Source organism: Molothrus aeneus, chromosome 6, assembly GCF_037042795.1.
Source record: "Molothrus aeneus isolate 106 chromosome 6, BPBGC_Maene_1.0, whole genome shotgun sequence".
Lineage (NCBI taxonomy): Eukaryota > Metazoa > Chordata > Aves > Passeriformes > Icteridae > Molothrus > Molothrus aeneus.
In genome coordinates, this window is record NC_089651.1 from 42,709,844 (window position 1) to 42,737,820 (window position 27,977).

General features: G+C 35.2%; 1 protein-coding gene across 1 annotated transcript in view; it reads right to left on the reverse strand.

Moving 5' to 3' along the window:
- Positions 1–269: 269 nt before the first annotated feature.
- Positions 270–27,977, reverse strand: part of CEP128 (centrosomal protein 128) — a 95,023-nt gene continuing 67,315 nt past the window's right edge. The window contains exons 19-24 of the mRNA XM_066552710.1: positions 25,430–25,479; positions 22,715–22,738; positions 11,313–11,390; positions 9,369–9,482; positions 5,629–5,734; positions 270–1,552 (exon numbers count right to left, since the gene is read on the reverse strand). Of these exons, the coding sequence (XP_066408807.1) occupies positions 1,446–1,552; positions 5,629–5,734; positions 9,369–9,482; positions 11,313–11,390; positions 22,715–22,738; positions 25,430–25,479 (479 nt within the window). The 3' untranslated portion in view covers positions 270–1,445. The remainder of the gene's footprint in view (positions 1,553–5,628; positions 5,735–9,368; positions 9,483–11,312; positions 11,391–22,714; positions 22,739–25,429; positions 25,480–27,977) is intronic.

Consider the following 27,977-nt stretch of genomic DNA (forward strand, 5'->3'; position numbering starts at 1 on the left):
TGCACAACAAAAGATTAAGAAAACTTTTAACCATGTCAGATTTTTTTTTTTTTACTTTTAAGCAATTTAAGTTCATGGAAAATGAACAGACAATAAACTCAATCTTTTTCTCATTTCTGTGTTCAGATTTTGATGTTCTCAGTGTGTTGTTCTGTTTGAAACAGGATGAACACAAGGTGATTGTCAAGAAGTGCACGGTCCAGAGCACCCACTGGGACTACAGAACACTTCATCAGAGTATTGAAAAAAAAAAAAAAAAAAGAGTCCTCTTTTGAGATGGCACATCATGGCCTATGAATTATACCTGAGACACCTACAGTGCTAAAAAATAACAGTGTTTCAGAGGAGAAATAGACTTCCTAAATATGACAGAAGTCTGCAAAACAGAATTGTTTGAATGGTGTTAATGTTGCTACAGTACCCTGGTAGCTTTGGCAAATCTTTTAAGGCACACTAGCAGTGATCCAGCCAGAAGTAGCTGAGAGAAAAATGAAACAAGAACCATCAGAAACACTTGCATTTCTTTAGACAGCAGAATTCTTAGACAGAAAATTCTCTGATTTGCTCTTTGAGACCACTGTAACACAAAATTGTGTCTAATTTGTTTAGAATAGTGATATCTGAACTAATACAAATGAGCAATATTCTATTTCCATAGTATTTTACAATCAATATAACACATCTTCTCCAATAGAGAACAAAACAGAATAAATAAATGAACATTAAACATTGCTTTTAAAATTTTCACAGCCACAAAGAAGTGCCGTTCAACACTCTTGATACAGATGGGTGAGATTCAGATTCTTTAAAGTGCCTAATTGAGGCCATCTAATAAAAGCGTGCTGGCCAAAAGAATAATTCTAGACAACTTATAATACATATATGCTGAACCCAAAACCAAGCTGGGTTTTTATTTGCTTTGAGAAAATTTTGTTTTATCACCTCTTTCTTAAACGATTTTTTCAAACTGAGGGACCTAAATCACAAATGTGTCTGTACAACACTGTATAATTATTCTCTATCATAGTAATAGGCAACTTCTGAATGTTTTTTCATTATTAATAATGTTATTAAACATAATTAAAAAACAAGTGTCAGAACAATTCCTGTATAGGGGTAAATAAGCTCATAGCAAAGATTAATGTCACAGGTATTTCATTTCACAGTATTTCAGGAATACAATAAATATAGTCTAAGTGGATTGCAGAAACAAATACAAGAGAATAGCAAAATCTCGGAAAGCCTTTGGTGTGCAAGTCACCTAAATTATCAAAAGAGTTCATTAGAGTTAGTCTTGGTGCTCTTTCATTTGAGTGTTTGGCAATTGTTGAATCATTAAGGGTGCATCACTCCTACAGCAGATGGAATTACTACTGTTCAAAACCAAAAAAAAAAGTGGAATGGAATTTACCACAGAGAAAACTGATGTGGTTTCATAACATATTCTATAGCTTTCCTCCTTCTGCTTGCAGCTTCTTTTCACTAACAGCAACATTAGTAGCATCTTCCTTGGTGCCACTTGTATCCAAAGGAACCATCCCTTTCGTAAGTGCTAGAAATAAGTCACACAAAAAAGGTGATTAAGCATTTTCAGAATCATATATTAAGTCAGACTCAATGATCTTAGAGGCCTTTTCAAACCTATGATTCTTGGATTTGGTTGACTGGCCATTAGTTTTTATTTAAAACATGTATTTCATTATATGATATTATAATTTATTCAGCAAGTAATATATTCAATATTTATAACTGAGAATATAATATTTTCTTTGTTTTCTAGAGAAATTGATTTTAATACTCTATAATACAGGCATAGCCATGAGCTTTCTTATACACAAGAAATGTAGATTCTGTTTAAAAAAATTGATTCTTACACTAAGAAATATTTTCCATTTATTTTTCCAGAATTTTTGTTTAAATAAGACAAACCTCTCAATAAATTTGTGAAGGAATATCTTTACCAAAAAAATGGACTTAAGTCACCAAGTGACACTGAACAGGTGCTCATACAATGTCATACTGTGTATATACCTTCACAGAAGAGTACACATATAATGCTTATTTCTAAAAATATATTGCATCAAAATCCAAACAATATGAATTGACAAAACATCTTTTCATATAATGCTGAAGAAAAAAAAATCAAACACCCAAACATTTAGCAAAAGGCAGAAATTAAGGGAAGGAAAGTGGCTAGCAGCTTATACATATCCTTCTTCTAATGGCCTTCTTTATAGCACAAGCATGGAAGAAAAGTCATCCTACTGAATATCCAGAGTGCAATTTCTAACAATCCAGTAAAGTTGTAGCAATACATAACCAGAAGTTATTTAACAAGGAGCAAGACTTCACAGTTTGGTTAGGAGGGGTGAGATGTTTCCACTTTCAGAAGAATGAAATCACTGTGTTTGGGACATTGGTATAACAGTGAGTTCTAAGTATTCAGCATAAAATTTTCAGAATTGGTTCAAAGCTTTGCTGCTGTATGCTATGTCAGTGGTACCTCCTGTGGACAGTATTCAAAGTAAGGCAAAAAATCATAAAGTTCATTGCTTAACTAATTCAATTCGCATTTTTCGAAGTGATGATGTCAAGTTTCCAGTCATTCCAAGTTCTTATGCTTAAGCAGCCCTAGGTTTTGTTCTAGAAGGGTGTCCACAGCATAGTCATGTTGCAATGTCTTTTTAATGTAAGTACATTACATTATTTATAAATGCCAATAAAAATAGTCTTAAGAATTTATGAAAAAGTATACATAGAGGGATAAAGACAGGCACCAGCAATACAGTGCAGAAGTTAATTGTTCTGACAATAAAGCCTACATTCAGGACAGCTTGGTTTTATTCAGTTGTGGTATCAGTCCTACTACATACCATGTTGACACAAAAGTGTTGTCCATCACAACTTATGAAGCCCTGGAATATAAATTCCCAACAACAATAGAAAACCTCTAAGACATATGGTTTCTGGGAAACCATCCAGGTTAAAGCCTCAAAGTGATGAAATGTGCAAAGAGAAAGGCAGGACTCAATGCACAAAGTTAATGCAAAGCATGTGTAACCCAAGGGACTTTCGTAATCAAAATTTCAGGAAAATACAGTGGCCATAAAAACAGTTTCTGAGGATTATTCTTTAGATAACAACTAGTAGTGACTGGCTGGACCAACCATTTTGGTCTGATAATAATATGGACTGCAAACCACATCTAGTGAATGCTTCCTTGAATAAATTACTTTCGCATTTCAACTTCTTAATTTCTAAGAAAATGGGTACAGAAATAAAAGCGCGTTCCCTCAACATATTTTAAAATATGTTTATAATGGAAAAGCTGTTATAATTGCAGAAATTATACCAGAAACAAAACACAATGTTGATGTTAATTACTTTCCTTTTAACTGCTTGCTGCATTGGTAAATTTTTGGTAAACATATTTGTATATATATGGAAATAGATTGTTGTTCCCTTATTTATTTTCCCATACTATTTGTCCTTCTTTCGTCAACCAATTTTAAACTTAAATCCCACAATCTCCCTCACAAATAAGTTAAATTATAAAAAATGAGTCTGCTGTCCTTCTGGGTACTCTCCACAAGTCATAGGAAACTCACATTGGGAAGGAAGCTTCTAGTATTAGTTATTGAATCTATAGTCTGTAAGGCTTCATGAGTTGAAGAGAGATGGAATGGGGAAATATAAATCACAAAGGCTTGCAAACCGCTCCAAAAGGCAAATGAAGGAAAAAAATTTCCATCCTTCTGTTTCTGAAGAAGGAGATAATTAATCACAGAAAATAGATGATGACATGTATAGGAAGATTTATTAAAAGCTACAGTAGGTTTCGGAGCAAAGATGACAAATTATACTTCACTGTCAAAGTCTCAAATGATAATTAATTAATACCATTTCTGAAATTTAAAGTTCATTATGTTTTTCTGACTATCATGAGTGAAGTAGCAATTTTTTTATTTGCCACTCACTGAATAATCTCCTTAATGCTAATACCACAGCAGAATTTTCACTGTCCTCAAGAACTATACCAACAACTTCAAAATACACATTTGACTGGTGGAAATCAGTTTCAGCATAAAGTGACAATCAGTCAAAAACCAAAGTCTGTGGAGTAATCCACATGTTTCAGTGCCATAAGGACTAAGTAGTGAATTGAATCACCACTGTCTTTTGTTAATAATTTATTTTTTTATTTCCAGAAAATTTAGTACTTAGTGCTGGTAAAAAACAGTTGAATCAGAGAATAAACATGCACAACTGTTTCATCAGATTGGTATTCAGATCACATGGATCCTACTTCTCTTAGAACTCCCTAAAATTTATTAAAAAGTTTTAAAGCAACAAAGTCCTAGCTTGTTTAATTCAGGTTAAGCAGTATAAAGACATTGAAATAGTTTAGGAACACTTATGCTGTATTTTTAAGTTTCAGTAAATTTTTGCAGTGACCAGTTTTGGAATTCTTGGGACTGGAAAGGACTGCTGGAGGCCATTTATCTGAACATTCTGTGAGGCATCGGTTACTTCTTTTCTATACCCAAAACAGGTTCAGCTGTACTTTGATTTGCAAGACTTTGACAGGGATGAGGTTTGGGAAAACAGAAAAATCAACTTTGAGTCAAGGTAAAGTGTTCCTGCAGTACAGATGATACAGAGGTATTATCTCCTGTGCTTTATTCCCACTACTGTTATTCAATATGCTCTGCAAAAAGATACTAACCCCAACCCATCGATTCTGAAAGGAAGAGAAACCAATTACCTTTAACCTCATCAGATCAGCTCAAGACTTACTGGTGAGCAGAAATGTACCACTGCACTCATAGAAAGATGCAACATTTCAAAGTGCAATGAAGCCTGAAATAGGCTTCAAGAGAATGCAACTTTCTAAATAGGTTCCCAGTACACAAACTGGCTATACTGAAAATAAATGGAAGATGATACCCTTCTGAAGAAAAGTATTTTGATATCCTTGTACTGATATGCTTAAAAACACCCTTAAAAACTGGGGTTTTAAGTTACTTTTGACATTCATGCAAAGGCGTGCCTACATACCCAATCAAGACCTAATAAGCCCTATGTTTTATTGAGCATTTCTCATCTGAATCAGAGATCCCATTACTTCACATGAACACAAGTTGTATATGCACATGGGGGTAAAGAAAAAACAGTTAAAAACACTATTGAAGTAGAATTAGTGAATTCAACTTTCACTGAGAAAATGCTACACAAGCATGGGACTAACTGGCACACATGAAAGATCTTGGAAAGAATCCATGTTTGAGGATATCTCTGTGGTCCCTCAGAAGACCAGAGGGTCTACACAGCTTACAGAGGTATGACTTGTTAAGCAGAGATTCAGAATTCAACAGCAGCCCTTTTCTTTGCAATAGATAAACAAAATATACTTCATGTCCCAGCCAAAAAAACCCAAACAACTGTCAGTGGGATGTAATGAAGTACTTCCTAGGCAAAGACATCCATCCAGCATCTAAAACTAAAACACAGTAGGATACTTAAGATGGTTCCAGCACTTCTGAAAAGCAGCATCTCACTCATCAAGGAAAAAAAAAAATTAGAAGAAAACACTGTGTTACCACTTTTTTTCTGTGATATAATACTTACAACCTGAACTTGAAAGCGGTGAGCTGCACAAAAAGCTGTTTTGAGTTCGCCAGCTAGAATGAGCAGCCACTTCTACATCAGAAATTTCAGCATCCATTTTCACATCCTATGGGAACCAGATAAAAATAATTTTATCTGTTACTATCAAGCAGCTGCAAACTTTAACAAAAACTAGTAGCACACAGACAGGCACATGCTGTGATTTCAGACGCGCTCTGGAAAAGACTGATTTGAATTCTCTGAATTCTCAGTATTGCACTTAGGTTCAAATTAATTTGCTTACGAGTTTTATCCCCACTTCACCACTATAAAATGTCTGCGAAAAACTGCTTTGCCTTGAGAAAAGCACTGGCATCACTGCAAGTCTTTGCCACTACAGCATGTTGTAAAAATGCTCTTTCCTATTCACATCACATGCACAGCTCAGCATACACCATATCAGCAGGGCAGACATCAGTGAATAATGACTTCCTCATCAATGAATGGTTCATACTAATTCCACAAGTAGTAATAAATATAAATCTAATTTCTCTGCCACTGAGGAAACTTAAAGTTCATAGATTTCTCATGTCAAAATACTTAAAGGTGCTTTTGAATGTTTTTGTTAAACCATTACATAAAGTCTTAAGTACAATGTTACTATTTATGGCTAAACCCATACAGCATAGCTTTTTGGTGAGGAAAGTCATTTGGTCTATAAGCTAAAAAGAGAAGATAAATTTAAAAATGTCATTTAAACAAAAATCCCTGAAAAATCTCTATTAGCTCTGCAGCAAGTAGTCCCCAGTTATAATACAATCCAAAATGAGATTAAAAGCTTGGCTTGGTATCCAAATTACTCAGTTTCTTGAAATGAGAAGAAGTCATAATGAATAAATGCATCAATTCATAAAACAAACAATATTACTGCTGAATTCTTATCATAAAAAGCCTCAAGGAATTTTCTTAAAACATCTTGCAATTTATCATTTATGTTGATACTTAATTTTACATTGATACATAAGATTTGAAAACTAAACAAAAAAAAATTTACACTAACTTAGAGATACAATAAGCTTTTGTTCCATCACTGAAGAAGGATTTACTCCTGTTAAGACTAATGGGAATTATACATATTAATCCCCTTATGTGCTGATGAGAGACTTAATACCTAAAGTGTTCATAGAACAATAACAATTTTTAAAGAATAAAAAACATTTTTGTCTTTCCATTCTGCTTCCAGAAATGCTTTAAAAGAAGAGTTTTTAAATAAGAAAGGTGCTTCTACCAGTACCTGCAATACAAAATGGCTTTCTTTTTACAGAAATATTAATGCATAGAATGTGCCTTTTGTCATGTGCTTCATGGACAATTACATCTGCTGTGTTTGAGTAGATGGTCAATCATCTGTGGCAGGGAAACTCCCCTAAAATATTTATATCTCTACATGAAAATATTTATCTCTAGTTTTCCTCTGGCTTTCTGCTTTGATTTTGCTGGTGTTGCTATTTTCTTTTAATATGTTATATTTATGAAGTTTTCCCCCAATTTCATCTTCATCTACTATTATTTGGCCCTTTCTTCGTTGAAAAATCAAGACTGTTGTACCTTATGGTATCCTCCAAAGCCTATGGCCTACTTTTGTTACTGGAAATCTTCCATTTTAAAACATACAAATAGAAATTATGATTTTTTTGGACTTCTAAGCAACAGGTATTTTAAAGCCCTCTGACAAGACTACAGAAGAGTAGGAAGATTGAGTAGGGACAAAAGAAATCATAAGAAAGAAAGAAAAAGATCTGCTTTTTTTTCAACTTTGGTTTAATTTTTCCTCCTTAAAATGAAAAGACTGGGACACAAGATTAGATAATGCCTGTCTGAGATCAATGTTGGCAAGCAAGCTGAAACAAGTGTAATATAAGAAAGGCTAGAAAGAAAAACATAACAGAGGAAGAAGATTCATTTCAGAAGTAATTCCATCTAAAATGATCAATGTAAAAATTTTATAAGAAACATGGATTTTCTTATCACCTATTAAGTATCTGTCTACTTTGTATAGCAGGGGCAGTATGTATACAGTGTGAACCAAAAATATCAGAAAGAATCAACTTTGGTGTCCTCAAACCTACACTCTTCCAGCAATCAGTTTTAGAGACTCCCAACTGACAAACAGTAAAATAAATAAATAAATGGCATTTGAGTTAGTTTCAAAGGAGGGTAAGAAAGGCAAGCATTAAAAAGGTTTTTTTTAGTCTAAGCTAGCGTGATCACTGAAATCAGATTAGCACCCGTCTGTTACTTGGTTTTGAACATTCTGTTCTATTTGCAGCAGCCGTGACAGCAAAGAGTACTGTATGTCATGCAAAAACCCAATTAGGCCTGACTAAATGGAAACCATTAAATGCTCTCAGTTGTCTAAAGAAAGAGAATTATTTTGGAATCAGCTTTGTACTGGATTCTGATTATTGAGTTCAAATCACACAAGCTCAGTAAGTTCAGTCAGCTTAGTGCAATGTTATGTTCTACCGTCAGCTGATTGCATTCCACTTAGCTTTTCAATGTTTTCCAAATTTCAGTAGCTACTGACTTAGTAATGCTTGTGTGGAGGGAAAAGAAATTCAAAATACTGAAGATCATCACCAGCAACATACTAATTGTGCCTGTTTCCTCCTTTCAATTCTTTCTTACAGAAGAGCAAGATAGCTTTTTCAAGTAACTTAGTACCTTCTCACAACAGCAACTTCCTAAGCTAAAACATTCTGTATTTATTTTACCTTTTCCACTTTTTAAAAGACATGTTTTAAATATGTCCTCATTTTACAGAAGGAAGACGGTTACATACAAGTTGGGGAACACAAACATCTTTCTATCTTTTTCATAGAGTGTGTGATCCTCAATTTGAGCTCAATTGCTTAGGGACACAGGTTTGATGCATTGCCAAAGAAACTGATTTGACTGAGACATGTAGCAGAAATACTAGTATGATTCTTCAGGTCAGATCACTTATTTCAAACACTTGCATAAGAAATTGTAATTCTGCTGAAGTAAGCTGCTATTATAATGACAGTGATATGACAATGAACAAGCTACTAAGGGAAAGAAAGCATGTTAATAATTGGAAAGTTGAACTCATTACAGGCAAAGTTTCTAAAGAAGAGCACTGGATTTGTATTGTAGGGAGTTAGTTATTCATGCTTAGCACTGCTGTAAGTCCAGTAAACAGTAAAATAAATAAATAATGACCTTTAGCAAATCACTTCCCTTCTGTTTGCCTGGATTTCATTTATGTATGAAAGAGACATCACACAGAATTGCTTCCAATAAATGCAAATATCAGCTACTGAAGAATTACTACATGTAATTTATAAATTAGTCAACCTTTTTATAGGGGAAACAGGTTTCTATCTATACCTTTTACTTGAAAGGACAAGAGAAAATTGAACAATTAAAAATTGCTGTAGACAGCAATTTGACAAAGCAGGTAAACACTTCAGAGTAGTAAGACACAGTAAGATACCTTTTTGTGAAAGCTGAAAGATTTTTTGGAAAGTATCCATGGCATGGGTACAATGAAAGCAACCTTTAATTCATCAAATTTCATGCCATGTCAATATACCTGCCATGCCATCAGCCATGGCAGCTATATGAAACAGAAACATTCATGCATGATTTCAGTCTGTGTTTGTACTAGAAGTTAAAAAGATAAGGTTATGTGCTGATTGAAAATAATTGGGACACAGAAGTGGAGTACACACACATACCTTGACTTGCCCAACTCTTTGCTTTGAATCTTCCAGCTGTTGCTGCAAAGAAGTCACTATGTCTTTATACCTCATATACCTCTCCTCAATCATCTCCCTTCGGCAATGGGACTCCTAGAAATTAATTTGAAGATTTAGATGATTTCATAATGTAAAAAGTAGTAGAAATTCTAACTATTGTAAACACAGATATCATCAAGGATTTTCACCACAGCAAGAACGAATTAAGAACTAACTTTCAGAGGCTGAACTACAGGCATCATACAAAAGCATAATGCTATGTACAGAAAAATAATGTTAAAATACATGCAGATCAAAATGAAAATGGCCTTATCCTTAATTGTCAAATGATTTCTTGTAGCACTTTCCAAACTTCAGCAATAACATACCTTCTAAGAAAAATTCTGCAATGGTGGAAAATTAATTTCAACACTATGGAAACAAGCACTTGAAGAAAAAAAAGGATATGGACAAAACAGTATTTTCAACAAGAAAACATAAATCACTTGAATTAGCAAACCTCCTGGACAACCCAGGAGGTTTACCAAAACTTACTTCCTCTTGCCTTCTCCCTTCCTATGAAAACATTGAAGGAAGACCTTGCTAGCTATTGTACAAAAAAATCCAATATGTTATTTGCAAACAGTAACAAAGCTCCAAACTGACATCCTTCTCAAAGCTAAGGCATAAAGCTTAGCCCTCTTGAATAATAAATTATTTCTTAAACAAAACACTGTGTTGGTAGGGGCTCATCTTCAGAAAACCATATTTAAAAAATTAAGCATGATGGAGAAGGACAAAGCCCGACTGAAACCAAAGATTTTGCATTCCAATCTCACAAATATTGCCTGTTATAACTACAGCAAACCAGAAAATTACAGTGTAATTTCAGAGCAGTGTTAAGTGTGAGAGGGCAAGCGTGAAGGAGATTGCAGATGCCTGCTGAGAACAAAATTTTTCTTTTAGTAGAAACAGAAGGTAAACATAAACCTCTGTCAGAGCAAAAAAGCTGCTCTGGGGATACGTGGAATGTGAAATTACAACTATACATCTCAACAATATTGTTCATAAAAAACCCAAATATTTTAACCAGTACTTGCATTACCAAATCTGTTGATGATGACAGCAATAAAATGGCGTAGAATTATTATCTGATGACCTCGTGCAGGAACACAAAATAAATAATGCTCCAAACAAGTATGTTTTGAAATATTTATGACAACCACAGGTTAAGAAATTTTACATATCAAATAAAATGCAAATCATTATGTATTTGTTGATCTGTCATTTAATACTGATTTAAAATTTATATTGTGCAAGGAAGCTACAGATTTTTTTCTATTAAACCATCCATCTCATAAATGGAAAGTAACTATGGTACAGGGGTTTAGCCACTTAGCCACTGAAAATCTAACGTGAGCCTTATCACTCTTGACAGTATGTCACCGCTACTGTCAATATGCCCTACTGTGTCCAAACACATCTTAATTGGATAATGGTGCTGCAAAAATAAGTAAGAAGTATTGTAATTATGTCAAAACAAACCAAAAAAGTTATAAAGATCATCTATTTCACTCATTAAGATAAATATTGAAACAACTGGCATAATTCATTTAATTATAAAACTTTCATTTTTTAACATGTAATATCAGAATTTACCGCTCCATAAAAATATTCTGAAACAGTAATTAACACATGACCTGTTATGCCCAGTTATCATGTTTGCCTACATTATGGAGCAGTATTAATAATTAGAACTAAATTTATAACTTCAAAAAGATCCATATAAACATGAAAATAAATTTCAGTATGTTTCTGTCTATATAATACATACATATGCAACTGTAAATATCTTATTAAACAACTTATCTGTACATCATAGATATTATTAATTAACCAAAATATTTTAGAAGCACTGAGAGAGTCAAATGAAATCTTTCTCACCCCAGTATCTCTGCACTCTTCTAACAGGCTCAGTTTCTCAGGCACAGACTCCAGGTGGTTTAAAGCCACTCGGGTACTCTAAAGAACAGAACACAAGTTAAAACATTAAAAACAAAACCATTCTTTCAGCCATCTCACATATTACAAACCCCAGTCTTATTAGCATACTAGTTCAAGCTTCCTCAGTTAGGGTGTTGACTCGCCCTAAAGTTCAATCACAAGTAGCTGTGGGACTCACTGAAGCAGCCATGCCAGAGGCTCCAGCCAGCCATCCAGACCTGCTGATGGGAGATGGAGCTCTCCAGGTCAGAGGCTGCCACACGTGCCTGGTACCTCTTCATGAGGCTGGGGCTCACCATTCTTTTGCAGAAGGTGAGCTGTGCTTAAGGAGCTGATCGCCAGCTACAGGAGGAAGTGAACAGGCTACATAGTGTTTGAGCAAACAAGCAAAAGACAAACTGATTATTTTCAGTGTCTCACAGTCTCAGGACTCTCAGGAGTCATGAACCTCCTCTATAGTGGAGAAGCAGATGCACTCAGAACACTGCAGGGTAATTAGTCAAAGGACTGTTAGCCAAAGGTCTGTTAGAAGGTGAAGGCTGGAAGCAGGTCACAGCATGTACTAGGAGGAAGGTTCCTCCACCTTCTCAGAATTTGACACGCAGGACTGGCACCCTCTACAATACATGTGAGGCTCTGGAACCAGAAGGCCAGACTACTGATGAGGTGAGTGGAGTCCTTCTGGGATAGTGTGGCCTCCTAAAACAACACCACCTGTACTCTGCACCAAGACCTCTGTTAACAGGAAAATGAAGGGTAGTTGTAATAGGAAACACCCTTCTAAAGCAAATGGAGGACCTCCTTATGCAGACTGGAGCCAGCTCACAGGGAAGTCTGCTGTCTCCAGGGACTAGAATAAGAGACGTTACAGATATGGGAAGAACACAGAGTCACTGTACAGCTTGTCACTGTAGGGAGAAAATTCATGGAGCCAAAGCTCTACTGGAATTGAAGCTGGCCAGAAATGTGGAGGACGATAAAAAGAGTTTTTAAAAATATATTCATGGCAATAGGCAGTGCAAGAAAACCCTCATCCCTTTACAGGATGAGGATGGTCAAACAAGGACAGAGAGAGGCAATGGCATTTAATGCATTCTTTGCCTCTGTCTTCTAATAGAGGATGATCGACCAAGGGGATCACAGTGCACTAAGCAGAAGGACCATGACTGTGAGATGATCAACTCCCAGTCGACCCTGAACTTGTGTGGGATTTGCTGCTTCAGTTGCATCCCTACAAGTCTATGGGGCATGAAGGCATTCATTCAAGATTTCTTCAAGAGCCAGTTGATGTCATCACAAAACCTCTCTTGATATTTTTTGAGTGGTCTTGGGAATCCGGAGCAGTTCCAGATTACTGGAAGCTGGTGAACCTTGTCACAATTTTAAAGAAGGGCAAGAAAGAGGAACCCCAGGAATTACAGGACTGTCAGTTTCCCTTTACTGCCTGGTAAAGTTATGGAATAGATTATGCTAGGAGGTATTGAAAAACACCTGAGAGACAACATCATCATTGCTCACAGCTGTCTTCATTTCATGACAGGAAAGTCCTCTTATTATCAAACCTGATCTCCTTTTATGACCCCCTTGAGTCCTGTGTGCAGTTTTGGTTACCACACACACATTTGGTATGTACTACTGAAAAATTAGGCATACCATATTAGGCATATGGTATGTACTACTGAATTACCACTCTAGGAAGAGTTAGGTTTGGCCTCAACATTAAGATTTCACATTCACACCCACCAGACAAAAAATGCAGCCTATTGCAAACGGCAAAGAACTGAAGAAAATAAATATAATGGTTTTGGTTTTGTGTGCAGAGGAAGTTGGTTATCATGCACAAAGAACAGTCATGTCCCACAGGTCAGATGCCTCTGCATCTTCTCAAAGGCTGCCCTTCTATTATTTGCCAAAGAGCAAGTAAAACCAGAACTGTTTGTACTTTCTGAACAACTGTTAGTATTACAAGTTAGTATTTCCTCCATAATTCTCAAAATCACATTTCTATTGATAAGGTTCTGCTAGTCTCGTATTCAATCTACCAGTAATGGGCTTCATTAATCATATTACTGCCTTGGTACTTTAAAGCAAAATCTTAAAACAAATAAAATCCATCAATCCTGAAATCTAATATTATGCTGTAAGGCCTGTGCAAACCAAGTTAACTTGCTCTTAACTACAAAAGCTCTGTTACTAGTTGTGGAAAATCTCAGTCTGACCACGATGAAAAACATTCCATTTAGATCCCAGAGACTAAAAGTTTCAGCCACAACAGGAGAAGAAAACTCAATGGGAACTTCTCTGCACAAGTGGCGTCAACTTTAAAAAGATGGAGACTAGGAGTGAGGAGTGTAGAATCAGAAATGAACAAGGTAACATAAATGAGGACACACCATCTGTTTAAAAGCAGTGATGTCAACCTCATTGTTAGTTCCTAACATTCTGGTTTTAAGGTTTTAAGAAATACTCATAACAAAAAAAGGTCAAATTTTATAAACAATGGGATTCATTTGCAGCTAACTTGGACTGAACTTGTAGTCAATATTCAGTACCAATAAACTAAATTAGATAGAGAATATGAGACTCGTTCTTTTGTTTCTGCAATTACATGTATGCAAAGATATGTATATAGATATCTATCTATCCATTTACCCACCTTGTTTTAATACAGACGACCTCTGATCTGTTCTCATAAAAAAAAAAAGAACTCAGGCCCTAGGTGTAAGCCTATGCCTTAAGCCATTAATTTTTCAATTCCTTCTCTAATTTCAATGCCAAAACCTCATGTCAACACTGTCTGTAAATGAATTTAAGGAAGATGCTAATCATCTGTTCTTCCAAAGTGTCTCCTAAATATATCCCCTCTATTCTATTTCATGCACTTTTTGTAGTGGAAAAAAATTAGCCGTTTCTCTGCTAATCCTTATTAGTTATGGATTAGATTTATTAGATTAAATATAATCCTGAAATATTTATTAGATTAAATATAATCCTGAGAGCAGAAGAAGACCAGCCTTTGGGTTAGATGCATATTCAGTCTTTGGTTTTTTGGTTTTGTTGAGAATCATGTGGATAAAGAATGGTACAAGCTACTTGGATTTCTGAAAGGTGTTTTAGACTCCTAAAGTTTAAATCTAACTTCACATTCAAAATGATGGGCTCTAAGGTAACCATTGCTGCTCAGGAAGCAGATCATGGGTAGTGATGCATATTACCAAGAATCTGCTAATGCAGTGCTCAGTATCAATCAGAAAACCAAAATCAACACTCAATATAATCAGGAAAGGATAAAAAAAGCCAGAAAACATAACTGTCCCAAATCATTAATCCAACTGCATCTTGACTGCTGAGTGCAGATGTAGATTTTTATTTCAAAAGGGAAAAAGGGAAAGGTCAGAGAAGTTGAACAAGAATTTTCAAAGCCATGGCGTCCTGTCTCCAAGTGAGAAATTATTAACACAGTACTCTAAAGAATAGGACTCTTCACCCAGTAAGAGAGTTGCCTGCGAAGACTAATTACCAATTTGTGTAAAATCAGAAGTCACATAAAGATAGAAAATTTTATATGGCTTTAAGCAGAAAACTGGGCAAGTTCATGAATGAGGGAAGACCATAGAATGGTTCCAAATTCACAGAAACTACATTAAGTCTGGAAGCCTTTGAACTTTGAACAGCTGGAATCAGAATGAATGAATGGGAAACAAAATACATGTTAGTCCTGCTCATACAGTCTTCCCTGAGGATTTTACTTGGGCCATTGTTGCAATGTCAATAGCTGGGCTAGATTGACCTTTGGTCTTGACCAGAACGGTTCTTTTTATATTGTAAAATTCTCACAGTCTTCTGAGCAGTCTTGAGGGACTTGAATAGGATAATTCACACACTAACATTTTCAGGGACAGAAATGTGTCTTTTCCATAAAACAAATGAAAAGAATGGTAGTGATGTGCAAATAAAAACAGAAAAAAAGCAACTTTTGTTGTTAGGAGAGGTTCAGTAAGGAAGATGGCAACAAAGAAATACATTGAAGAATGTGAGGGAAAGATGATCAAAGAGCTTTTAGCTGGTCCATAGAAGTGGCCTGGTAATTAATGAGAATGACAGCAACCTCCTCAAGATGGTTCAAATGCCATACTTGTATCATTAATGACTATACTCTATTCTATTAAAAAGACAGATTTAGCCACACAGATAAAACATGGACAAGGATGCTAGAAACACCTGATATAGAGGCCAATTAAGTACTGTTAAATTTTTTCCCAGAAATCAGAGAGCTGTATGCCATAATGCATAAAAATAATCCTAAAGACAGCAATCACATCTGTCTACTTCTGTATAACAAGCAACAGCAGGTACTGACCCAGTGCACTGATGGTACTGATAAGAGGAAAAAACACCCATTGTACTGTCTGAGGCAGTATTAATGGAATTTTACTTAACAACAGTGCTCTTCGATAGACTGAGTGCTACTAATCTTTCTGTTTTTAAAATAAAGACTATTTACTTTTAAAAGGGGCATTCTATTTTTCACAGAGAATGACAAAACAAATCACTTATTTTCCATGACTTCATACAAACACTTTGATGTTTAAACTGCATGTGAACAGTTAAACCTCCTATACTGATGTGTTCTTGGTAATAGACGGTTTCACACTGTCTCAAGGGACAGATCTAAATCAAAATCAGACACATTTTATTTTTAGTCTCAAAGCTGCAATGCTAAATGCAAATAAATCAAAGCAGGTTTGTATATAGTACTCCTGAGGTTTGCCTTTATAGTCAATATATTGAAAACAGATAAACATAAACCAGAAACCAAACTTCATTGACTTTCAAGTACAGTGCTCCTTTCTTTTCTGAAGTAGGTAAAAACAAATGGCTATCTGTATTGCACAGATATTTTTTTTAAAATAAGAGTTGATTTAAGTACCAGTTAGCTAATCCCCAAAGAATAACCATAAAAAGATTAAATGCAACATCATTTTAACTGGCTGCAATGCATGTCAGCAGGCAGTTACAATTCAAACAAAAAATAGTGTTAGAGGTGACCTAAAATGACTTATTTTTAAATGACCTTAATGTATTGAATACCAAAATAGCAAGAACAGGATGCACACAGCATGTTTAAAAGTATTCTTTGCTTTCCCTGTTAAGATATGTAAAACTATGCACTATCAGCTTCAATCTCTAGCTCTCCACTGATAAATCAAATACTTTTCTTTTAAGCAGGTGGTTCTGCTTGGGAGGCCTGAGGTGCTCTGCTGACTTTTATACACCAGGCAAACTCCACAATAGCCGGAACATTCTGTGAATAGTACATCATATGTAGAGAAGGAAAGTTCAGAGAAAACAGAAAAATGCATTTTATATCTTTATATTCCACGTATATCATGATTCCAAATATACCACTGTTTTGATGATTTCAGCACATCAAGAAGTCAAATTACCTATACAAAGGTAGGCAACACATGTAACTTTATCAAATTACAATTTCAATGCTCAATTGGCTTTTTTTTCTGTATTACATTGTCTCATGAGAGTTTCAGCAAGTAAATTTTTTTAAGCAAAAACTACACTAATGGAAAACAAATGACCTTTCTAACAATGCATTGCCAATGTCAAACTACTTGAACATTCCATTTAGATTCCAGATGTTTTTGCATGGGGTGGACCACATTTTAATTAAAGGAACTTCATGAATGCTTTCTTTCCTGTTTGCAATGACATGGACCATCTTTTCTCTCATTCATAAGCACATGACATCCCTGTGCTAACTAGGGGAATGTTTACATGGGAAAATATTAGGAAACTATTTTATGAATTTGCAGTTGTTTGATGCATGCTAGCAGCTGGAAACATGGAGGACACTGTTGTCTTTTGGCAAGCTAGCTTTCTGTGAATCATCAGTCAGTGTTCCATGTACTCTGGGGGTCCATAGCAGTAGTTTTTGAGAATCCATTCTTTATCGTTTACTAAGATTTTGATCAGAGACATCCAGATATAATTCCTGGGAACTAAAAGAAATATGACACAAGAAGTAGAGTGTGCAAAGTAATGCAATGTTAGTGAGAACACATTCTCAAAAGGGGTAAAGACTTCCTTGTTGCTCATCTTTAACATTATGAAGCATTGCAGGCTAAAAACCTTTACATGGAATTTATGTTAAAGTTTTTTATGTCAACAGTATTTCATCAAGCCTTCCAGAAAGCATTGCAAAAATTCAATTACCACAGCCTTCATGGAAAAGAAGAAATATCATTCAGTTTTTCAGGTGAGAAAAATTAAAGTAGAAAGAGAAGTGATTTAAACAAGGATTCACAGCAAATCAGTGTCAGAGTAGGAAAAGAATTAGGAGTTTTCCTTATGGATTTCCCTATTTTAATAAAAAGCTTCCCAGTAGTGAAAGAAAAATAGGTGTAATAGGTGTAACTGATGCCTGTGCTCCTATGGTTATACCTAGATCAAATAGGAAGCATTTAAATCTAAAATGAAGTACCTAGCAGCACTTTAGAAACATCTAGTCAATAGTCTGCTGCCAAACAAAATTTAACTTATTTTATGATATACAAACCAAACCAAGAAAAAAAAAGCACAAATCTATGTCTTATCAAGTTATGTTCTGTGGAAGAACTCAGATACATATTCCACAGATTAAAGGCCAACATAATTCATATAAGAAGCAGCTGAGGGAGCTGGGTTGTTTGTCATGGAGAAAAGGAGACTTGGGGGACATTATTACTCTTTACAACTGACTGAGAGGAGGCTGTAGCCAGGTGGGGGTTGGTCTCTTTCCCCAGGCAAGTGACGGGACAAGAAATGGTCTCAAGCTCCTTAAAATGGACATTAGGAAGAATTTCTTCACTGAAAGGGCACTAGAAAGGGCTGCCTAGGGAGGGGGTGGAGGGTGATCCCTGGAAGTGTTCAAGAAATGACTGGACATGGCACTTGGTGCTATAGTTTAGTTGACAAGGTGGTGTTCGGTCAAAGATTGGACGTGAGGTTTTTCCAACCTCAGTGATTCTCTGATTTCTCATGAGGATCCTGTGGAAGGAACTCATAGAATCTCTCTTTAAAATTACATTTACATGCATACACCCACTACTTTAAAAAAAAAAAAGAGAACACTGTATACTACTACTCCTAGTTCAACTGAAATAAATAATTTTAGATAACTTAAGTCTTTTGCAATAAGCATTTTTCCTGAGATTTTTACTTTCTCTAATTAAAAAAACGAAGCATTTTGGTTTATTAAACTTTAGCAAAAATGTTCTATATTTGCAACATGGGGAACACATTTTCCTAATTTTGAAAGGAACACAGATAGACCATGTAGGGGTTTCACTAGGAGCATTGCCAGCAAGTCAAGTGAAGTGATCCCTCTCCTCTAGTCAGCCAACATTTGGAGTGCTGGCTTTAGTTCAGGGTTCTTCTGTACAAAAGAGCCAGTCCAGCAAAGGACAACAAATTTTTAAGGGACTGGAGCATCTCTCCTGTGAGGAAAAGTTGAGAAAGCTGGGATTGTTTAGTGTGGAGAAAAAAAGGCTCTGGGAGGTCTCATCAATGTGCACACGGATCTGAAGGAAAGGTGTAAAGAAGAGGGAGCCAGGCTCTTTTCAGTGCTGCACAGTGACAAGCAGTGGGCACAAACTGAAACACAGGAGGTTCCATCTGAACACAGGAAATGCTTTTCACTCTGAGGGCTAGAAAACTAGGGGTGATTGCATTAGAAAAAACCTGAAAGAACAAGATAAACGCCAAATAGTAGGGGGCAGAGGGTGGACAAGTAGCTGGGTATTAAACAAGAGCAATAAATACGTAGGCTGAGAAGATAACATCAAGGAAGAAGGGAAGAGAAAGCTGAGCATTAGGAGGAAAGAAACAGTGGGCTGCCAGCCCACAGCACACAGAAGTCACTTGTGGTAATGAGCAGAGGAAAGGCCTGGGAAGCCCAGCAAAGGGAAGTGACACACTGGCTCCCCGATGAAAGGAAAGGAAGGGGCGAGGCAGGCAGGACAGAGGATCTCAAACTGCTCCTGGTCATTTTTTTAAGATCAAAGAATGGCTGTGTCCTGGGAGGACCAGAAAGCCTTTGATGTAATAGTAGTTTTGGCAAGACACTACAGAATCAAAGAAGAAAAGAAAGTATTAACCCTTCCATTCAGTATTTCCTCAACATTCATACAAGCTAAGTATGAAAATCATGAAATAATTTCAAGAGCTGACAGCAAGACTTACTTATTGATGGAAGGCACACAGAGAGAGACAGAAATGAAGAACAAGCACATAAAAATGGATAGTGTCAGGCAGTCACATAATCTCTCTACAAAATGCATTTGGTATTGTTATCCTTCCAATTCTTCTTTTAAATTGGATGATAAACCATAAAACTGATGCAAATTTGAGCCGGCTACTACAAGAGAATAATCTAATAGCTTTTACATTGCTGAGTGGATGCAGACAGAAATTTGTTTTACTGGTATTCAAAACCTTACTTTCTTGAACATAAAAATGCATTACAACAAAATGCATAAATGTTCATACTGAACCAAAAATTCATATTAAGGTAAGAATTTTGCTGAATACTTACAGCATTACCAACATTAACCTAGATTTATGGATATTGTAACAAAAAGCTGAATTGTGTCCAGAAAAGTCTGATCCAAGTATTCTTAGAAAAGTGGTAACCTCACTCTGGGTTCTCTATTGAAAGCAACAAGCTGTTTTATTGATCAAAGGATATAGAGTGCATATCTTCACTGGAATAACTTCAGGATGTGGTTAATTTCAAATTAAATTTTGCAGTCTTCTATGTCAGACTAGTACTAGTAAGGCAGAGGAACATGACTTGCAGCTTATGCAAACAAAGAACAGAATACTTTATAGAAAACCACTAAAATCCCAAGCACAGCACAGTAGCAGTGTACACCTACAAAATTCATCCTGACATCTTTATGAGAAATAAATATGCTTTCCACTGTAGCCTCATCTGAGAATACAATGCAGATTTTTTTTTTCCAAAAAATCATACACCTTCCTCTACAAATAGAGCCAAATCCTGTATGTAACAACTAAACTATACTCAAGAATAACTCATTTAATTGAAAGATTAATCATATTCATTCTCTCAAAATGTCAGACTAAATAATTGATTGCTAAAGTAATTAGGATATTTACTTGTTAATAGCTATTAAATAATTAAATTCACTTTAATTAACAGCATTAAACCAAATAAAAAAAGCCAAATAAAACACATAATCTCTAGATACGCAAAATCTCAGTTTTGCCTGTATCTGTTAGTTCTCTGGCACTTCTCAAGAGCTGAAGGATTATTCCAGAAAACATCTAGGTTCTTCAGCTCCTTTTATATCCACTAGTGAGTCTGTCTAACAAACCTTGTTCTTCCTCACCTTCCAGCTTCTGCTCCTGACCTGCACAACTCGCTGGAGCAAGAAGCGGTATACCTATCGAATCATACAGCAAAATTGATCTGATTGCAAAAAAGAACCAAAATATCCAAAAGCTTCTTCTAAATGGGTACTATTTGTTCTCAGGCTCCTTAAGGGAGTGATTGTATGTGTAGTATCTTGAAGGAGGTTCATAATAACAGCACTTTCCTCTGGAAACAGGAGCTGGCTAAGGAAATAGAAGACCCAAGAAACTGCCAAGTACTGTAGACAGGAGATGGAGCTTCCAGCTCAAAGAGACTGCTGAGAGGAGAAGGAGCTGACAGGGCTCAGAGAGAGGGAAGGGACCTCCTCATTTGCTGCAACTCACAAAACCACTGAAATTAAGCTATGCCTGGAAGGTTAATTCACCCAGAGCTTTGAATGGAATCTGAAAGGTTCATATAACATTTCTTTCCCAACATTTTTTTTTTATTATCTAAGTTGGCAAGTTCATCTCATGGCCACTACAACAATTTTACTGGCAAGTGCAGGAGTTGCAAGTGAGTAGATTGTAGAGAAAGGGAGAACAGTGGGATAGTATGATAAACAGGTCATCCTTTTCTTCTATCTGAACAATAATTTACAAATCTTCCTTCCTAAAGTCGGAGCCATTGGAAGTATAAAAAAGGAGAAAAGTTCTAGAAAAAATAGAAAAATTTGTCACAAAAGAGAGACAGAATTTGCAAGACATTGGGGTACTTGCAAGCAACTGTCCTCTGCCTGTGTCAAAATAGCTCTGGAAGCAGAAAGGACAAGGAATTTGCAGGCAGTTTAACTCATGGTTTGTGAGAAATGGATGTCAGTGGATACATGCCTGACTGGTTGTCATGTAAGCAAACCATGAATAAGAGAAGGTCCTGAACAGAATTAATGTCCTGTCAACACCTGACACAGCACCATGTGAAGTGCCAGGACACTGAACATCAGCATTAGCTTCCTGCTTCCACAAGGCAGGTGCTGCAGCACAGCACTCTAATTTCCAAAGGGCCTTTCATGACTGAATGAAAGATGTTTTTAACAGATTGAATACATTTAAAATACATTTTTGAAATTGGAAACTGTTTTCAGAGATGCAGAGACTATCAGAAAGAATAAAGTAGTAATTTGCAAAAATAAATTTTAGAATTTATACTTGCAGCATTGATATTGTCTCAGTAGTGGTTTCTTTAGATGAAGTTTTCTAGATTTCTCAGGAAAAGGAACTGTGGGCCTGATACATACGATTTGTGATATTTTATTGGACATTCCTACGTGAAGGGAAAGAAGAATGGTTCCAAATTCATAGGGCAAGCTAAAACTCATTCCAGCTATTCCACCTGACAGACTGACTACCTGGGACATCTGGAAAATGCATTCACAGCATGTACAAGCATAAGGTTTTGTTCTTCCAACTTAATGTCACATTAAATTATATTAATTAGTGGTTAAAATTACGTTCCTTTACTCTTTTAGTTGCAGTGTGGATATGAGCAGATGAACTGATTCTGTCCTGCACCTCCCTGACCAAACAAGTAAGCACACAGAGTAGTCACTGAAATAATTAGATCTATCACATGGACCTCAAATATTAGAAGTGTTAGAAAAATAACATCTTTTGTATGGATGAAATCTACAACATATCTCTTCCCAGGGATGGGATGAGGACTGAACTGTATAGAAAAATAACACTGAAATACATTGTATTTCATATAATGAGTACAAAAATACTGTAGTAAAGATCAACACAGAGAGCTGCAATGCAAAATTATCCCATCTTCTCTTAAAAGTAAAATGACAGTTAAAAACCCAGAACTGCAAATTTTTGAAAAGTATATATATAAATAATGCTCTCATAATTTAGACAAATTATCAGCAATGTAATTGGGATTGGTTTGGAAATTAATTTAAGAAACTTACCATTTCTAAGGCCATAATACGTTCCTAAAAACAAAATACAAGATGCCATTAGAAAGTGAAAAATATAAACACAGTGTAAGTCAAAGAATGATGAATAGGATTAATTTTGGGGTTTTGGTGGTCTCATACATAGAGTTTTTTGTACAAAACTCACTGAGTAGGAACTGTTGTACTTCACTGGATGTCTTTATCATACTATTCCACTTAGAAAATTGCCCCAAAAATAAGAAACCATCCAGAAACAAGGTGAGAAAGGATTTTACAAAAATTACTCCACAATATATTTTTTTAATTAGTGCATTAGGTTTTCAATATAGCTGATTTTACTCCTACATACCCCAAAAAAATTGTTTCTTTTTTTGATCATCTCTGACTGTAAATCTAGCATGATTTAGAATTCATATCATCTTAGCATCAGGCTTAGTTTTCTTTTACACATTTCCTTAGAAAACTAAAAAGTAAATTCTATATCATTATTCTTTCATCCTGAAATAGCTCTGAATAATGTTTTATTAATAACAGGATGACATTAGTCAAACAAATAAAACAAACTTGTGTCAGTTGTAATCCAGCACAAAATACAGAGAACCCAGAATTAACTAATTTACTGTATATATTTCAACATACTTTTCCCTTTTTGAAGTATTTTTAAGAAAAATATGAAGTTAGTAAAATCAAGATAGTACTATATCCTGACTAAGTATGGTATTTAAAGTTATTTGACAAAACATATATTCCAGTGTTTAGGTGAGTCCCCATTTAGAGTACGTGACCATTAAGACATTACGGGAACTCTTACCTTACTCAAATATTACTCAGTTTTTTCTTAGGCAAGGTAGTCTATCACCTGCTAAAGTCTTTATTCTTCCTTAGAAGTAGGTCTGAGATACAGATTATTTCCATGCATCAGAACAAACTTATGACAAAAAGTATTATATTGAAAACTCAGAAATTTTTATTCTGAGATGTTTGTTCCTCCACAAAATTGCAGTGGCAAACACTCGTATTTATTTAAAGATTCTGCAATGAAGTACATACTCATTACCATAAAAAAGATGGTATTTACAGAGCTCATAAACTTCTGGTGATAATGAACATCAATTCAAATAATTTTTTTTCATTTAAAGAGGACTTCTTTGAAAAAAAGGTCTTAGAGTGAGGATGTTTCCAATGATAGAATAAAGAGTGTTTTCAAAATGACTCATGCGTTAAATAAAGTGCATGATATAGTTGCCAAATTCTAAAAGTATAATAAACTCTTACAATCTCAGCAGATAATTTTCTGGACTAGCATCTAACGTATTAGGAAATTTACCATGGATAATTTATACACCACTTGACTGTGAAAGCATGGATATCTGAAGGGAGAAAAAACTGCTATCAAGCATTTGAATATGAAAGAACAGCAGCCAGAGCACTATAATTCACACACTTAAACAGAACTGCCAGCTAGGGAAAGGAATAAAGCAATTTAATCAGGAACATGACAGGCAGGCAGGCACATAGAGCCATGCAAGACACTACTATGATGCAACTTCCTGCAGTCTAAAATTACTCCTCATTCAATCAGAAGTAATATCATTAGAACAATTTGTCAACCATGAAACTTCACATGAAAGCAGATGGAGAATTGCTTCACATGAAAGGAGATCTTTTTACATTGATGTAATTAGATATGCACCTGTGTAAACTGCTTACGCAGACAAGCTCTCAGCCTTGTTGAACTTGAGCTGCCAGAAAGCCAGGCCAAGATTTTTGTTAGAACAGGAAACAGCTGGATTGGTGTGTTGTGCAACTTCTGGGTCTTGCAACTTGTCTCTTCTTACTGGATCAGACTGTTTGTACACTAACTTCTCTGATACCTCTAGCCCTCAAAATGCCTTCTATTTATTATATGAGAAGAGAAGGCTTATCTTCAAACAAAATCCTATGGTCAAAACTGAGGACAATACATAATGTCATTTTCCTTAGGAGCCTTATCTTCATCAATTCCCTCACAAATGTCCTGCTTTCAATACACTTACAGAATGCTGACTCATTGATACTCTTCATATTGCATGTAAACTTTTTTAATGTTCATATTGGGTATTGTTTGTAGCAATTTCTTGTTAAAAATTAGGTTTTTTTCTTTCTGTATTCTGAAGAATACACACATTACCCTCCCTCATAGCCTCCTGGAGCCTCACAATTCAGACATTCCAGCCCGTTTTTGCTTTCTTAGTCATTTTAAATTGAAAGGAGTATGCTTTCTTTGACTGCAATGCTTAAATACTATTCCAAAGCTGAGCTTGGGGTAAAAGTTTTTAAGCACAAATTTAAAGTGCTTAGCACAAACAACTTTACTGCTAGATGACATACAATAAGGATTTATAATATTGTATCAGGTCCTAGCAAATACTGACTGGTCCATTCTTCCTCAGAAAGGTGACTATGAACATTTAGTGCTTCAGAGGCTTTAAATACTTACTTGGAATACTTTACTTTCAGTTTTATTCAGTTTTACAAAAGAAAGTAACACAGCCCAGAGAATTTAACCCAACCAATGAAAAAACTCAGCAGTGAGTATTACCAGCTTTTGGGTCTGTATTTGTCTGCATATATTTCCAAATCTGAATTTAAGCTATAAGGCAGTTCAGAAAATCATAATGCTGTAATACAATATGTTTAAAGAAATTTAACAAAAAATGTAGCTAGTTAATTGAGCAGAAAATATACCTGGAGAGCTCCCATTTCTTCTTCTCTTCTGTGTGTCTTCTCTAGTAGCTCTGCAAAATGAAAAATGCAACTTGTAAATTCAAATTCCTGTCTCATGGCCTGATCGAAAAAGTATAGTGTAAAACAGTCATTGAGTTTTTTATTTTACAGATTTCACAACACCCCTTTTCAGCTGATCAAATAATAGATTAAAAGTGTCAGTGATATGACTGTTTTCAAGCATGGGCTGTTGAAGTGACTAAAAAACAGCCTCAAGAACACAGTTTGACTGGGGGGAAAAGAGCTTTAAGATTTACAGATAAACTTTTCTATCCTGAAATAAATCTTCTGGTGCATTTTTAGAATTGAATGAAAAAATCAAAGAGATTCTGCCTAAAAATTAACTAAAACTGACTGTCAAAGCAATGCAATTGTATATGAAAAGTTACTGTAGAACACTGCAGACTATTTGGACTCACAATAATTACCTCCTCTCACTAAAATGGAACAATTTTGCTAAGGAAAATAATTCACTGTGACAAAATACTAGAAAAGTTTCTTACAGTCTCTACAAGATAAAATCTTAATATCTTGTATCATCATGTATGACAATTATACACATTGGCACATATATGCACGTACATAGTTTTTCACATTAGAAAATATTTTTTTGGAATTCTGTGGCTTATGTCATGAGTTGCTTTTCCTTTTTACTTCATTCACATAGTTTTATGATTAAAATCATGTTTTTGATAAATTGTAACATATTTAGAATTCTGGGACCTTGAAGTTATAACCTCATAAAGAGCAGGAAAAACAAAAAAAACATGCTGCAGGCTTATGGCTATTTCAGCTATCAGAAGTTCACTCATAAGTTTTGCATGAGAAGAGCATTTCTTTATCTAAGCCAGAGACTGACTTTGAATTCAGATATGCTCCAGTTTGGTAGCAATTATGAGAGTTATGAGATTATGAAACTGCCTTGACAACGTCAGAGGACTGAATTCTGACTGTCAATTTCCTCAGCATCCTAGTACAGAACTGCTAACTGAAACTATCTGTGTTTGCCTCCATAAGAAATAAACTTTACTGATACTTGCATAGTTCATAAAGATAAGTTTCAATGATTTACAATAGTAGCTACAGAAAATATTCTGATATTAATTTGTCATTTTTCCTTTGTATCTCTGATCTTTTCTTCTTCTCTTGTTATGAAACCTTCCTGTGAGCACTCCAACCCTCTTTTTTCATAGCTTATTATTAATTTCTGATTGCATGTGGATTGAGACTTATTTCCAAGCACCAGTCCTTTAAGAGATGTAGATACCATATAAAAAATTTTACTTAATTCTTTCACACGCTGAGAGATTGACTCGCTATTATTTCTTCTTAACTTCAATGCCACTTTTTCCAAATCCTTTTTAAAATTAGTAAAATTATAATTTCTTCACTTTGTTTGGGTGCATCTATGTTTTTCTGGATTGTTCTTTGGTATGCTTTTTCAGTCCAGTGATCCACCTGCCACATAAATTACTGTTGCCAAATGCACTGCCATCAACATTAGTACAAAAATTTGGGTTGAAAAGTAGCTGCCCTGTATGTTTACTTTGGGTATATTCCAGTATTAGATGTAAGTTGATAAAAATTTGTATTATAATACAAGCTTTAAAAAATTAGGAGCAGTGAATAAGTTATAAGAAAAGGGTGGGAAATGAAAAATTCATCTCCATGTCCCCTCTGACCAAAAACCCTCAATTATTATTACTTTGCTTTATTTTCATTCTAATGTAGTAATTAAAATGTTACTGTATAGGCATGATTGTCGTAAGTGAAAAGGTTGCTATTACAAGGTTCCCTTCAAACATCTTTCACAAATGTAAAATAAATTGAACTGATTTCTGCTAACAGTCTCTAGATTTGGAAGCTCTGCATCTCAAATTAGGGTTATCTAGAATCCATTTACTTTATCCTACTCCTGCCTAAATCAATTGTCCTGCAGGACGCTTCACAAAACTCTGTCCCTGGAAGGGCAGGCAGGTGTGTTAACTGACAAAATATACACCTGTACAGAGGCATCCTTTATGAACATATATTTAAAAACCAAGTTCTGCATTTCAACTGATGATTCCATTTAGTATTCCATGTAAAATAATGACATGTTTTCTCCAAAGCTGAAGTAAAAAAAAAAAATAAAGCCATATATATTAAACAGCTATACAAAAAGTCAAGCCATATATTGCATATTATACCATTCCTCTGAACATCATTTATCATGACAGAATAACTTTGCTTACTTGATCTGAAGAGCTCTGTTAATTTATTTTATCATTTGTACAATACTTCCCATATTTAAGTTCTTGTGCAAACTTAAATATATGTTTTATGTTTTATGTCATGCGCCAGAAAATAATGTCACAATAAAGTTAAGACAGAGAATGCATTGTGTCTGCAATGAGCAGAGCAAAGATGGTCACTGGCCCTAGTGGAAGCTCCTTTCCTCCATCCTATGAACAGCTTCTAAGTTTTTCCAATTCAAATTCTGTTCATAAAAGAAGTTGCACAGTGCCAT